The sequence below is a fragment of the Mus caroli genome, unplaced genomic scaffold (assembly GCF_978045245.1).
Source record: "Mus caroli unplaced genomic scaffold, Mus_caroli_1 scaffold_7, whole genome shotgun sequence".
Classification (NCBI taxonomy): Eukaryota; Metazoa; Chordata; class Mammalia; order Rodentia; family Muridae; genus Mus; species Mus caroli.
In genome coordinates this window covers 18,378,138-18,393,791 of record NW_028227262.1, presented here as the reverse complement: position 1 = coordinate 18,393,791, position 15,654 = coordinate 18,378,138, and the positions used below count along the sequence as shown (strand labels likewise).

The 15,654-nt window shown below is 34.8% G+C and overlaps 1 protein-coding gene across 1 annotated transcript; it reads right to left on the bottom strand.

Moving 5' to 3' along the window:
• Positions 1-533: 533 nt before the first annotated feature.
• On the bottom strand, positions 534-15,595 carry LOC110287817 (uncharacterized). Its single transcript, XM_085839849.1, has 4 exons — positions 15,581-15,595; positions 14,677-14,803; positions 14,152-14,213; positions 534-1,766 (listed from the first exon to the last, which is right to left on the bottom strand). Exons 1-4 carry the CDS (start codon positions 15,593-15,595, stop codon positions 534-536), a joined length of 1,437 nt encoding a protein of 478 aa, XP_085695975.1.
• Between the last annotated feature and the right edge of the window lie 59 nt (positions 15,596-15,654).

The window sequence follows — 15,654 nt, the reverse complement described above, 5'->3', positions numbered from 1 at the left end:
GAGTTCTATGTAAAAGATTTGCCACAAAAAAAAAGTAAGGTTTCTCTCCAGTACTGATTCTGTAGTGAACTTTATGCTATTGTTCCTTGGAAAACATTTGTCATGTTCATTAAATTAGTAAGACTTCTGTCCTGTATGGATTCTGTAGGGAACTTGAAGTTTGGAGGATTGTGTAAAAGATTACCCAAACTCATTATATTTGTAAGGATTTTGGCCTATATGGATTAGTAGTGAAGGTTAAGCCCTGTGTTCTATGTAAAAGATTTCCCATATTCATTACATTGGTAAGGCTTCTCTCCTGTATGAATTCTGTAGTGAACTTTTAGCACTTTGTTCTGTGTAAAAGATTTGCCACATTCATCACATTTGTAAGGCTTCTCTCCTGTATAGATTCTGTAGTGAACTTGAAGATTTGAGGATTGTGTAAAAGATTTCTCATACTCATTACATTTGTATGGTTTTTCTCCTGTATGGATTCTGTAGTGAACTTTAAAGTCTGTGTTCCTTGTAAAAGAATTGCCACATTCATTACATTATTTGTAAGGCTTCTCTCCTGTATGGATTCTGTAGTGAACCTTAAGCTCTAAGTTCTGTCCAAAAAATTTCCCACATTCATTACATTTATATGGTTTCTCTCCTCTATGGATTCTGTAGTGAACTTGAAATTTTGATTTCTGGATAAAACATTTCCCACATTCATTACATTTGTAAGGTTTCTCTCCTCTGTGGATTCTGTAGTGAACTTGCAATTTTGAGGATTGTGTAAAAGATTTGCCACATTCATTACATTTGTAAGGTTTCTCTCCTGTATGAATTCTGTAGTGATTTTTAAGCACTTTGTTCTGTGTAAAACATTTGCCACATTCATTGCATTTGTAAGGCTTTTCTCCTGTATGGATTCTGTAGTGAACTTTAAGCTCTGAGTTCTGTGTAAAAGATTTCGCACATTCATTACATTTGTAAGGTTTTTCTCCTGTATGGATTCTGTAGTGAACTTGCAATTTTGAGGATTGTGTAAAAGATTTGCCACATTCATTACATTTGTAAGGTTTCTCTCCTGTATGAATTCTGTAATGATTTTTAAGCACTTTGTTCTGTGTAAAACATTTGCCACATTCATTGCATTTGTAAGGCTTTTCTCCTGTATGGATTCTGTAGTGAACTTTAAGCTCTGAGTTCTGTGTAAAAGATTTCGCACATTCATTACATTTGTAAGGTTTTTCTCCTGTATGGATTCTGTAGTGAACTTGCAATTTTGAGGATTGTGTAAAAGATTTGCCACATTCATTACATTTGTAAGGTTTCTCTCCTGTATGAATTCTGTAGTGATTTTTAAGCACTTTGTTCTGTGTAAAACATTTGCCACATTCATTGCATTTGTAAGGCTTTTCTCCTGTATGGATTCTGTAGTGAACTTTAAGCTCTGAGTTCTGTGTAAAAGATTTCGCACATTCATTACATTTGTAAGGTTTTTCTCCTGTATGGATTCTGTAGTGAACTTGCAATTTTGAGGATTGTGTAAAAGATTTGCCACATTCATTACATTTGTAAGGTTTCTCTCCTGTATGAATTCTGTAGTGATTTTTAAGCACTTTGTTCTGTGTAAAACATTTGCCACATTCATTGCATTTGTAAGGCTTTTCTCCTGTATGGATTCTGTAGTGAACTTTAAGCTCTGAGTTCTGTGTAAAAGATTTCCCACATTTGTTACATTTGTAAGGTTTCTCTCCTGTGTGTATTCTGTAGTGAACTTGACGTTTTGAGGACTGTGAAAATGATTTTCCACAGTTATTAGATTTATGAAGTAATTTTACTGTACAGTTTTCATGGCTCACTTTGAGACTTGAGGAACAGGTAAAGAATTTTCCAAATTCATTACATTTGTTAGGTGTCTCTTGGGTAGGAGTTCTATAATAAGCTTGAAGATTTGTGGACTCTATAAAATATTTCCCATACATATTACATTTATTTACTTTCTGTACTTTCTTGAAATTTAACGATTCATTTGAGGCATCTTTGTATGTATCATAGAGGTATCTCTTGGACTCTCCATTAATCCATTGTCCAGTATACCAGCTATGAATTGACGATTCACTTAAAATGGCATTCTTATTTTCATTTATCCAACATTTCTCTGTAGTATGCTGTTGTGAAGAAGATTGGGAGCAGTGATTAGAGGTAGCCATTTTACTATGATTGCTATAATGAATTCTGGAATAAAGCTGCTTATCTGATTTTCACTTGGATTTGTTTTACAAATAGAATCTTCTAATAAGTCATTACCTTTATATAATATCTCTCTATATTGATTGCTTACGTAATACATTAGTAAAGCCTTCTTAACAGAGCCTATATTAATATCAATTATTGTATTAGAGCTTTTTAAATTACCTCCCACATTATATCTTCCATGATTCACTGCATTCATAGATTCTTTCTTATGTTGATCTACATCATATAACTTGTCACTGAGTAGGTTTTTCTCTCAAAATTTATGGCATTTCCCACAATTTTGTGGGAAATGCCATAAATTTTGAGAGAAGATTCTATCACCTTGATGACATTCAGTACGTTTTTCTGTGCTCCACAATCTCATTTGTTCATAGAGCACTGAAGCACTGTTTAATCTCATATTCTGTAATATATGCATCAGGAAACACAACTTATGCACCCAAATGTCACTTTTAATGCATGGGTATTTCCGTGTAAAATAGAGTTGTGCTTCAAATCTTGTGAAATTTTTTCCTAGAGAATCCTCCAGTTGTGAAAACGAGAGTGACCCAGACTGACTCCTTTCAAGGAAAGTTAGGGCTTCTTGATAATTTTCAGAAATGAAAAAGATGTGCTTTTCACATTGATCATTTACATTATCATATGTTTCATAGTCTGCATTAACATGTCTATATTCCCAGAACTACTTTCGAAAGAGATCTAAAAGGCTATTAAATACAAATCTTTGTGTTATTTTGTTCTGAAAGTAATCCTGTGTACGTCTTTTGGGGAGTAGCTTCATGGTATACTCACATGACAGAGCTGAAAATATTAAAAACAAAAAATTATATGACATTTTGGATTTAGATGAAAACAATATACATGCACAATTCATGAAAAAGAACCAATGTGAGCCTAATATAAATTCAGTACAGAAATGTAGCAATTTCTTAAAAATGAACAATTTTATAAACATTATGTATATCAGATGATATTTCATAAAATGTGATAAATATTTTATAATATTATGAATGACATAATTATTCATTATAACACTACAACTTGAAACAGAATTGGTGGAACTCATTAATTAATAAAACTTCTTCCCTCTGTGAAAATGAATCTTTGATATGGAAATAAATAATCTTTCCAATGACAATAATGAGGACCTACAATACTTCATTTAGGACTGAATTCTAATGCAACATTAAAGAATGGATTTAAAATCAGAGAGAATATTTATAAGAAAACAAGGAAATATATATGATAAAATCTTAAGAGCTCCAACATCCCATAAAGATATTTTCCTCAGTGGTTTCTATGAGAGTGATTTTTTTTTCGTAAAAGCTACAAACTGTAAACAACCTAGATGGAAATCTTAAGAATGGATAAAGAAAATGTGGTAAATTTATACAATGTAATACTTTTCATATATGAAAAACAAAGACATCATTTATTTTGCAGGCCAGTGGATATAACTTGAGAATGTCAACGTGTTTGAGATAACCCAGCCCTCAAAAAATATGCATGATATACATACTCACTTACATATATATATGGCATAAAAATGTACCATATTGCATTCCTAAGACCAAAAGATACTTCAAATTAAAAAATATCCTACTGATGAGGACTGAATTTCACTTAGAAAGGGGAATTAAATAGCATAATAGCCAGATGGAGAAAGGGAACTCGGAGAGTATGTGGGTAAGGGATGGAAATGTGTGTTTCAGGATCAGGCATAAAGAACAACATGACAGAAGGACTGATGCTTATGAAAATAAATGGAAATCTTGAATTGATGGTGGTTAGTGGTGGGGGATATCATCAAGATGAGATCGATACCAGAGATAATATAAGAATCAAAGAATCAATTGGGGTGATGTTAGTTGTGACTGGCTATATTGGAGATATGAAAGCTCAAGGGGCAACCTCCTGTATTCAGGCATAAATGCAAATAGAGTGATAAAGATAATAACCTACCCAGAAACCTTTCAAATCTAAATTTATCCTGTCTACAAGAAACACTGGTATTGAGGATGGAGCAGAAACTAAGGGGATATCCATCTAGTAACTGGATGAAATTGAGACCCTTCCCATGTGGAAGCACCAATCCATGACTTTATTAATGATACTCTGCTATGCTTGCAAACAGGAGTATGTTGTCCTCTGAGAGGCTTCACCCAGCAGTTGACTCAGACAGATACAGATATCCACAAACAGTGATGGTTATTGGGGACTCTTATGAAAGAATAGGAAGTAATATTGCAGGTCCCCAAAGGGATAAGAACTCCACAGGAAGAGTAACAGAGTCAAATAACTAGGACCTATGGGTCTTTAAGAATTAGAACGACCAACCAAATATCATGCATGAACTGGAACTATGCATATAAGTAGAAGTTGTGCAACTTAACCTTCATGTGGGTCCTGAACAACTAGAATGTGGGCTATTCCAAAAGCTGTTATGTGGACATGGGGTATTGGCTGTATTGTCAGGCCTCAGTGGGAGAGGAAACACTTAGTCAGGCAGGGAATTGAAGTGCCATCTTGGATGTATACCCAGGAGAAGCCTACCTCTTCAAAGTAGAAGTTGATAGGGGCTGGTGAAAGGATTGCCAAAGGGGTGACAGGGAGTGAGGCAAAGATCCACATATAAACTGAATTAGAAAAAAAACAAATTAAATTAAAAATAGGATATGATCTAAAAATTTTAAAAATCAAGGAAAAATACATGAAAAAGTTTTAAGTATACCAGGTAAAAAGCATATCAGGCACATAAGAGTAGTGAATTTCAAAATTTTGAAATATGTTAAGGAATATTCATTGAGACATATATTCTGAAGAAATCTGATAGTTGTTAATGAGATAAAGGGCTCAATTTTCCAACCATATTACTATGTAAAACTTTAAGTTAACATGAAATTCTTGACCTGACATTTGAACAGTCATAAATTATTTAAATTATAATTTCAGAATCCCAGAACTTCAGACAATTCCCTGGACCAAAATGCTGTCTACATCCCTGGAGGCTGTTTCCATCCTGGACAAACAGGTAAGATTATCAATCTTCTCCCTCCTGGATTTCCTGGAAAACATAGCTACCATGAGGTCTTCCCTATCTACTCTGGGCTGCATCTTCCAGGTAATACCACTTCAATCAATGCCAGATGTCTGCAGACATCAGGAAATTCAAGCTATAACTTCCTTCCTAGAAGCCTGCCAACACCTTGGACATCCAGAATTCTGAACCTATCTGTGACTACAGTCTCTGTCTACAAAACTGGAAGGCTGCTGCCACCAGGGAAAACAGTGTCTACTTGAAATCCCAGAGGCCTTAGTCTACCAAGAACTACCAGCTCAATATGCAAAGTCCCATAGCTAACAGGAACTACCAGGACTGTGAACGCCAGGGACCTCCAGGTGGCCTAAGAAATAGGAAAGAATATAATCAACAAAATTGAGGGCAATATGGTACTACTCTAACTTAGCTATCCTATAAATCTACTCACTGTGTATCCTCACAATCCTAAAGTGTAAGAATATAACCTTAAGTTAAACATTATTAACATGATGGAGGACTTTTTAAAAATAAATAAAATTTGTTTACAGAGATTCACATGAAGAAATAATAGAAAATATAATTAAACTTGTAGAAGCCCTTAAAAGGAAGCAAAATTAATACTAAGTATCATATGGTAATACATTCCTGTTAACAAAATTAATACAAATGTTAAGATATGAAAAGGAAAATAGGAAAAATGAAGAATCTGAGACAAACTTAGAAAGAGGAAGAATAGAAAAGTGATCAGGAGTTTTAGATATAAGTATCATCAATACAAACATGAGATGGAAGAGAACATGTCAGGCTTAGAAGCTAGAATAGAAATTCAAGTAAAAAGATTCAATCCGTTATCATCAAAGGGAGAGTATCTCAGCATCCAGAGATGCAAGGCACAGGAAGAGCTGAGAGACCACTCTCTTCTTCTGCAGGCCAATGGGAGACAACTGGCTTCCAGGCAGCAAGGACTAGAGTATGAAAGCTGATGCTCACAATGACACACCCACTCCAAAAAGGCCAAATCCTCTCCTGATAGTGCTACTCCTTAGCCCAAGCAAATACAATCCATCAGAGTGGGGAATAGTCTTGAATGCAATGGTACAGGAGACAACATATTGAGCAGAACAAAAATTACTAAGGGTCTAAGATAAAAAAAAAAAATTAAATGGGATCTCCTAAAGATAAAAAGTGACTGCGAGACAAAAAAAAAAAAAAAGAAAGAAAAAAAAAAGAAAAAGAAAAAGAAAAAAAAAGAAAAGAAAAAAATTTATAGGATGAAATGGCAGACTATATACTGTGGAAAAAAAATAGATAACCCATATATCTGACAGGTTTCCAGGATCCCAGGATAACAGAAGCTTGTTCAAACCAGGTTATAAAGGTCTCAAAGGAGGTTTGACTGCCAAGAACTCTGAAACACTCAGAATATCAGGTTCACAGGAAACTGGAATCAAAGATCACAGAGAAAGCAGGACTCTGAAGAGTCCTGAAACAACCAAGATTATAGGAAGGACAGGCTCCAATCAGAAATACTGAGGGGAGAAAGCACTTGAGATAATTAGATGGCAGGAGGCAAGTGAAACAACAGAAGCAACAGAAACCAAGGTTACTTGTCATCATCAGAAACTAACTTTCCCACCATAGCAAGTCCTAGATATACCATCCCACTAGAAAAGCAAGAAATGGATCTAAAGTCACTTCTCATGATAATGATTGAGGACTTAAAGAAGGAAATATAGGAAAACACAGGCAAACAGATAGAAACTCTTAAGGAAGAAACAAAAAAAAAAATCCCTTAAAGAGTTGCAGGAAAACAATATCAAACAGGTGAAAGAATTGAACAGAACCATCCACGCTCTAAAAATGGAAGTAGAAACAATAAAGAAATCACAAAGGCAGACAAGTCTGGGGATAGAAATCCTAGGATAGAAATCAGGAACCATAGATGTGAACATCAGCCACAGAATACAATAGATGGAAGAAAGTATCTCAAGTGCAGAAGACTCAATAGAAAACATGGACACAATGATCAAAGAAAATGCAATATGCAAAAAGATCTTAACACAAAACATCCAGAAAATCCAGGACACAATGAGAAGATCAAACCAAAGGATAATAGGTGTAGATGAGAATCAAGATTTTCAAATTAAGGGCCAGTAAATATCTTCAACAAAATTATAGAAGAAAATTTCCCTTACTAAAAAAAGAGATGCCCATAAACATACAAGAAGCCTACAGAACTCCAAAGGGACTGGAACAGAAAAGACATTCTTCCTGATACATAATAATCAGAACAACAAATGCACTAAATAAGGATAGTATATTAAAAGCAATAATGGGAAAAGTTCAAGTAACATATAAAGACAGGCCTATTAGAATTATACCATACTTTCACCAGAGACTATGAAAGCCAGAAGATCATGGACATATGTTATACAGACCCTAAGAGAACATAAATGCCAGATCAGGATACTATACCCAGCAAAACTTTCAATTACCATAGATGGAGAAAGCAAAGTATTCCATGACAAAACCAAATTCACACAATATCTTTTCAGGAATCCAGTCCTTCAAAGGATAATAAAGGGAAAACTCCAACTCAAGGAGGGAAATGACACCCTAGAAAAAGCAAGAAAGTAATCCTTGAACAAACCTAAAAGAAGATAGCTATAAGAACAGAATCCCAAATCTAGTAACTAAAATAAGAGTAAATAACAATTACTTGTCCTAAGTATCTTTTAAAAATCAATGCACTCAATTACCAAACAAAAAGATATAGACTAAAAGACTGTCTACATAAACAGGAGCCAACATTTTGCTGCATACAGGAAATGTACCTCAGGGAAAAAAAAAACAGACACTACTTCAGAGTAAAAGGCTGGAAAACAATTTTCCAAGCAAATGGTCCAAAGAAACAAGCTGGAGTAGCCATTCTAATATCTAATAAAATCGACTTCCAACCCAAAGTCATCAAAAAAGACAAGGAGGGGCACTTCATACTCAACAAAGGTAAAATCTTCCAAGATGAACTCTCAGTTCTGAATACCTATGCTCCAAATGCAAGGACATCCACATTCATTAAAGAAACTTTAGTAAGCTTAAAGCACGCAGTGCACCTCAAACAATAATAGTGGGAGACTTAAACACCCCACTCTCATCAATGGAAAGATCCTGGAAACAGAAATGAAACAGAGACACATTGAAACTAATAGAAGTTATGAAATAAATTGTTTTGACAGATATCTACATAACATTTTATATTAAAACAAAAGGATATACCTTCTTCTCAGCACCTCATGGTACCTTCTCCAAAATCGACCATATACATGGTCACAAAACAGGCCTCAACAGATACAAAAATATTGATATTATCCCATGCATCCTATCAGAGCACCGTGGACTAAGGCTGATCATCAATAACAACCTAAATCATAAAAAGCCAACATTCACATGGAAACTGAACAACACTCTACTCAATGATAACTTGGTCAAAGAAGAAATAAAAAAGAAAATAAAGACTTTTTAGAGTTTAACTTAAATGAAGCCACAAAATACCCAAACTTATGGGACACAATGAAAGCAGTCCTAAGAGGAAAACTCATACCTTAGTGCTGCCGAAAAGAAACTAGAGAGAGCACACACTAACAGCTTTAAAGCATAGTTAAAAGCTCTAGAACAAAAGGAAGCAAGTCACCCATGAGGAGTAGAAAACAGGAAATAATCAAACTCAGGGCTGAAATCAACCAAGTAGAAAGAAAAAGACTATACAAAGAATCAACCAAACCAGGAGCTGGTTTTTAGAGAAAATCAACAAGATAGATAAACCCTTACCCAAACTAACTAGAGGGCACAGGGACTTTATCCTAATTAACACAATCAGAATTTAATAAGTGGACATAACAAGAGAACCTGAGGAAATCAGAAACATCATCAGATCCTATTACAAAAGGCTATACTCAACAAAACAGGAAAACCAGGGTTAAATGGACACTTTTCTAGGCAATGATCAGGTACCAAAGTTAAATACATATCAGATTTCTTATATTTAAATTATACCACAGAACTCCTAAACTTGATCAAGAGCTTCAGTGAAATAGCTGGATATAAAATTAAGTCAATCAATTCAGTGGCATTTCTGTACAGAAAGGATAAACAGGCTGAGAAAGAAATCAGGGAAAGAACAACCTTCAAAATATTCTCAAAAAATACAAAATACCTTGGTGTGATTCTAACTAAGGAAGTGGAAGATCTATATGATAAGGACTTCAAGTCTCTGAAGAACGAAATCAGAGAAGATCTCAGATGGAAAAATATCCCATGCTCATGGATTGACAGGATCAATATAGGAAAATGGCTATCTTGCAGAAAGCAATCTACATATTCAGTGCAATCCCCATCAAAATTCCAACTCAATTCTTCAATGAATTAGAAAGGGCAATTTGCAAATTCATCTGGAATAAATAATAAAACCTAGGATAGCAAAAATTTGTCTCAGTGATAAAAGATTCTCTGGTGGAATAACCATGCCTGACCTAAAGTTGTACTACAGAGCAATTGGGATAAAAGCTGCACAGTCCTGGTACAGCAACAAGCAGGTAGACCAATAGAATAGAATTGAAGACCCAGAAATGAACCCACACCTATGGTTCATGCCTATTGAATTACATTCATAGTACTGTCAGATACTGCAACACTATAGGAAGACAAAACAAATTATTACTCTCACCAAGCTAAAAAATTTTTGAGGTCCAATACTGACATTCCTGGAATCTATGTTCATTTGTGTATATAATGTTCCAAATGGCTTGGAGTTAACTTCCAATTTTTAATTTGCAGCATTATGGCTTTGTGAGTTAACACGCATATGGGATATGGCTTATGAGGCCAAGAACATGAGACCAAAAGGGACCTGGGCCCTACATTAAAATCTACTGTTATTTATTATTATCTATCATTTCATTTGTTTACATTTCAATGTTATTCTCCTTCCCAGGTACGCCTCCACAAACACCCCATTCCATCGTTAATCTTTCCCCTACACTTTAGCCCTATGAAGGTGCTCCTCTACCCACTCACCAACTTTAACCTCACCACTCTAGCATCCCCCTATGTTGGGGCATCAAGACTCCACATCAGGCCTCCCCTCCCATTGATGCCTACAAAGATGATACTCTTCTACATATGTATCTGGAGCCATGGCTCTCTGTATTTATACTCTTTGGTTGGGGAATTTCTCCTAGGAGCTTGAGGATATTCACAAAGTTGATATTGCTCTCCAGATGTGGTTGCAGTTCCTTTTGGCTCCTTTATTCCTTCCCCTAGCTCATCCATTGGGGTCCCCAGTTCAGTGTGTGAGTATCTGCATCTGTGTTGGTCAAATGCTGGTAGAACCTCTCAGGGAACAGACATACCAGGCTCCAGTCAACAAGCACTTCTTGGCATCATCAACAGTGTTTTGGATAGGTATATGCAGACTGGATGGATCTGTCTGTAGGCTGGTCTCTGGATTGCCTTTCCTTCACTATCTGTACCAATTTTTATCCCTCTCTTTCCTTTGGACAGGAACATTTCTGAGTTAAAATTTTTATATATGTGGGTAGTCCCATCCCTTAGTTTGATGCTGTGCCTATCTACTGGAGGTAGTCTCTGCTGGTTATGTGTTCTCTTTATTGGATATTTTGGCTACACTCATCAAGTTTGTGTCCTGGGAGCCACTCTATTCTCTGGAGTCTGGGACTTTCTAGTGGCTAATACCAGTTCCCTTTATCCATTGCTACATGGTTCTATTCAATATCTTGCCCACTGAATTTCTTTGGTCTTTCTTTCAATACCTGAACTTGCTCCCCTTTTTCCCCTCCTAGGTTCCTCCTTCCCTCTTCCTCCTATGATAATTTTGTCTTACATTCTATGTAGGATTGAAACATCTAAACTTTGATCTTACTTCTAGGAAAGTTCCAAATGGATTGTGGGTTGCATTGTGGGTATTGCAAATTTTGGGCTAATATCCACTTATCATTGAGTATATACCATGAGTGTTCTTTTGTTTATGAGTTACAATATTCAGAATGAAATTTTCTCATTCCATTCATTTGTCTGTGAATTTCACGAAGTCCTTCCATTTATTTGTGGAGTAGTATTTCGCTGTCAAAATGTACCACTTTTTCTGTGTTCATTCTTAAGTTGAAGGATATCTAGGTTGTTTCCATATTCTGGTTATTACAAATTAGACTGCAATAAATATAGTGGAGCATGTGTCCTTTTTATATGCTGGAGCACCTTTTGGGTATATACCTAATAGGGGTATAGCTTGGTCTTCAGGTAGATCTATTTACAGTTCTCTGAGGAACTGTCAAATTGATTTCCAAAGTAGTTTTACAAGGTTGGAGTTCCACCAGAAATGAAGAAGTGTTCTCCTTTCTCCACATCCTTGCCAGCATTTTCTACTTCGTGACTTTTGTATCTTAGCCATTCTGATTGGTCTGAGGTGAAATCTAAGGTCGTTTTGATTTGTATTTCCTTGATGACTAACAATGTTGAACATTCCTTTAAGTGCTTCTCAACCATTTGAGATACCTCAGTTGATAATTCTTATTTAGCTCTGTACCCCATTTTTATCAGGGTTATTTTGTCCTCTAAAGTCTAACTTCTTGAGTTATCTTTAAATTATGGATATCAGCCCACTATTTGATACAGGTTGGTAAAGATCTTTTCTCAATAGGTGTGTGTCCTATGACTCCTCACAGAGATTGAGCAAATTGAAAAACTTCTGTAAGGCAAAGGACATTATAAATAATCAATAACAATGTCCTTTGATTTACAGAAGATTTTCAAATTTATGAAGTCCTATCTGCCAATTGTTGACTTTAGAGCATGAGCTAGTTGTGTTCTGTTCATGAAATTACCCCCTGTGACAATGTGTTCGAGGTTCTTTCCCACTTACTCTTCTATTAGATTCAGCCAATCGGATTTCGACTAGACTTGGACTTGAGCTTTCCACAAAGAGATAAGAATGGATCAATTTGTATTCTTCTACATGTCAACTAAAAGTAGAAACAGCACCATTTGCTGAAAATGCTGTCTTTTTTCCACTGAATGAGTTTGTTTTCTCTGTCAAAGATCATGTAAATTCTCTATCCAAGTAAAGTGAACATAGATTTGTGGGTTCATTTCTGGGTCTTCAATTAAATTCCATTGATCTACCTGCCTGTACAAACTCCCCACGCAGTTTTTAATCACTCTTGGTATGAACTACAGTTTGAGGTCAGGGAAAGTAATTTCCCCAGAAGATATTTATTGTTAAGAACGGATTTTTCAGAGGCTGGTGAGATGGCTCAATGGTTAAAAGCACTGGCTGCTCTTTCATTGGTCCTGACTACAATTCCCAGCAACCACATGGTGGCTCACAGCCATCTGTAATGGAATCAGATTCCCTCTTCTGGTGTATCTGAACACAGCAACAAAGTGCTCAAGTACATTAAATAAATAAATGAATAAATAAATAAATAAATATTAAAAAGTGGATTATGCTATCCTGAGGTTTTTTTTTCCTTTTTTTTTAATTATTATTTTTTATTAGGTATTTTCCTCATTTACATTTCCAATGCTATCCAAAAGGTCCCGAATACACTACACCCCCACTCCCCTACCCACCCACTCCCACATCCTGAGTTTTTTGATAGCATATATAACTGACCAAACTTCCACAAGAGTACTCCTATATCTGACAAAAAATTCAGCAATGTGGCTGGATATAAAATTAACTCAAACTAATCAGTAGCCTTCTTCTGATTAAAGGATAAATGGGCTGCGAAAGAAATTATGGAAATGAAACCTTTTAAAATTGCCAGAAATAATATAAAATATGTTGATGTGACACAATCCAGGCAAGTAACATATCTGTATGACAAGAAGTTGAAGTGTCTAAAGAAAAAAATCTAAGATGACCTGAAATGATGGACAGATCTCACATGCTCATTGGCAGGATTAACCTAGTAACAATAGCCATATTTCCAAAAGTAAGCTTCAGTTTCAATGCAATCCCCAAGAAACTTTCAAGTCAATATTTCACAGAGGTATAGCAATTCTAAATTTCATCAAAAATCTACTTTTCATACTGCAAATAAAATTGGCTACAATATGACTCTTAAGGTTATACTTCTTTTCCACTAGATATGTATATCACTTATACTTCAATGGAGAAACTTAATATGTATATCAACAATGTACAGAAACAGAAAGACTTCAGAACACTTAGTCTTATCTAAATTTTCTTTATCATACCCTCTTATCAAGGATCAGGAACCTAAGCAGAAAATAAGATGGAAGGATTTTAAAGTCCAGATTTACTGAATGATGCTAAATAAAATGCATCTGTACAAGAGATAGAAAGTGAGAGACGAAGAAAGAGGCAGAAAAAGAGAAAAAGGGACATAAAAGTCAGAGTAATCATGATATTGAGTTAGTGAAGAGAATGGTGATGCAAGAAGCTGAAAAAGAGAAAAATATACTCAACAAAACAACTGAAAATGAAATAAATCAATAAATTACTCAAATATAAATGACTATTACTGATCATTCACATGTAACAGAAAAAATGTAATTAGAATATAAAAAAATCTGCTACTTTGTAAAACTGTCTAAACATAGTATATTTCATAACATGAGTATTCAGGTAAAATGAGGCAGAGATCATATAGTATCCATTGTTATACTGTTTATTTTATTCATTATTCTGAAAGAAATTCTTAGGAACAATTTCTATTACAGAGCTTTTCTAGACATATGTCAGGTCTGGATTACTCCCGAGTTTACATTCATCACATGACATGTAATTTCACTTCAAATTACCTGTTTTTTTTTCTTTCTGTATCTTCTCTACCAGCAATCCATGGTTCGTTGTTTTGTTCAAGACAGACGATTACCTCTGGCTTTGAAACAGCAACACCTGTACATTCAAATGAGCACAAAAATATGCCATTGAATATACTTATGTACTATCACAGAATTATGATATGTAGGTGACATGCCGAGAATAAAAGATAAATGAATGAATTTTTATATTCACTTCTCTCCAAAGTGTTTTAGATTCTACATACTGAAACCTTTTTAAATTCTGAATTTCATTGTACATTTACAACATTCAATAAAGCCAACTTTGAGAGTCAAAGTACAATCATTTATAAAAGCAACACGCTGCCTTTTCAAAAAGTGTATAATATTTTACTGATCAGCATGTTAAACGTAAAAACAAGATAAAGATAAATAACTTATTAGCTATAAATCAGAGAGTATTCAATATATATAAAACAGAAGAGAAGGACTATTTAACAGATGTCAGACCCAAATAGTAGTAGGAATTTTAGATATCTCTAACTGAAGTAGAAATTATGGATTAAAAATATACTTACCCAGAGAAACCAGGTTATTGTAATTCTCCAACATGACATCTCTGTACAAAGTTCTCTGAGCAGAATCCAGACATCCCCACTCCTCCTTAGAGAACTCTATAGCCACATCCATGAATGTCAATAGACCCTAAAATTAAAGTTATCAATGTTCTCATTTTTGTCAATTGGTCAAAGAATTGTTAGTTAAATATAGAACTTTTTGATACCAATAACTAACATGCATATTTGACAAATGATTTCTGAGATAAGAAATTTGACACTCTCTGAACAGTTCCAATAGTCAAGAAAAACTCATGGTGATGGTCATTACGTTTTTGAGGACACATGTCATAATCCCCCAAATGATCTAATGGTGAGCACCAAAGCCACCATAAAACAGAAATATTTACAACAAGCTTCATAGGTGTACCAAAATTATACTTCTGGAGTATCAATAAAAATAAAAACATAATTGGGTCAGCACGGCATGAAGAAATGTATTAAATTGCTGCAGCAAGAGTAAAGCTGATAACTACTGCAGAAGTCCCTGAGATGAAAGATTCATGAAACATGCACTTACCTTCACAGACAAATAATGACTCAAATGACTCCCAGTAGAAGTCAAGTATATATATATTAATCTTTAGTCTCATCTACACTCAGTTTTGTGATTAGAAATTTTTAAATATTTTCACATTGTGTTTTCATTTATGCAAGTCATATTGAAAAAATGTAGGAGACTGGTAAAAGGGAAAATCTATTTTTAGCTCAGCAGTGACATAACTGTATTAAGAAGTAATGCTGAGAATCATATGAAAAAATAGTTCTGTAAATTTGAGCCACAATAAGGAAGGTTTGAAAATTCTAAAAATGAAACATTTCTTTAAGAACACTCAAATTTTCCAAATCCCATGCATTCATTTACCTTAGAGGAAGACATCTTTCCTTTCTCATTCAGAAGGGAATGTCGCACAAAGGTTTACATTAAAATTTCACCTT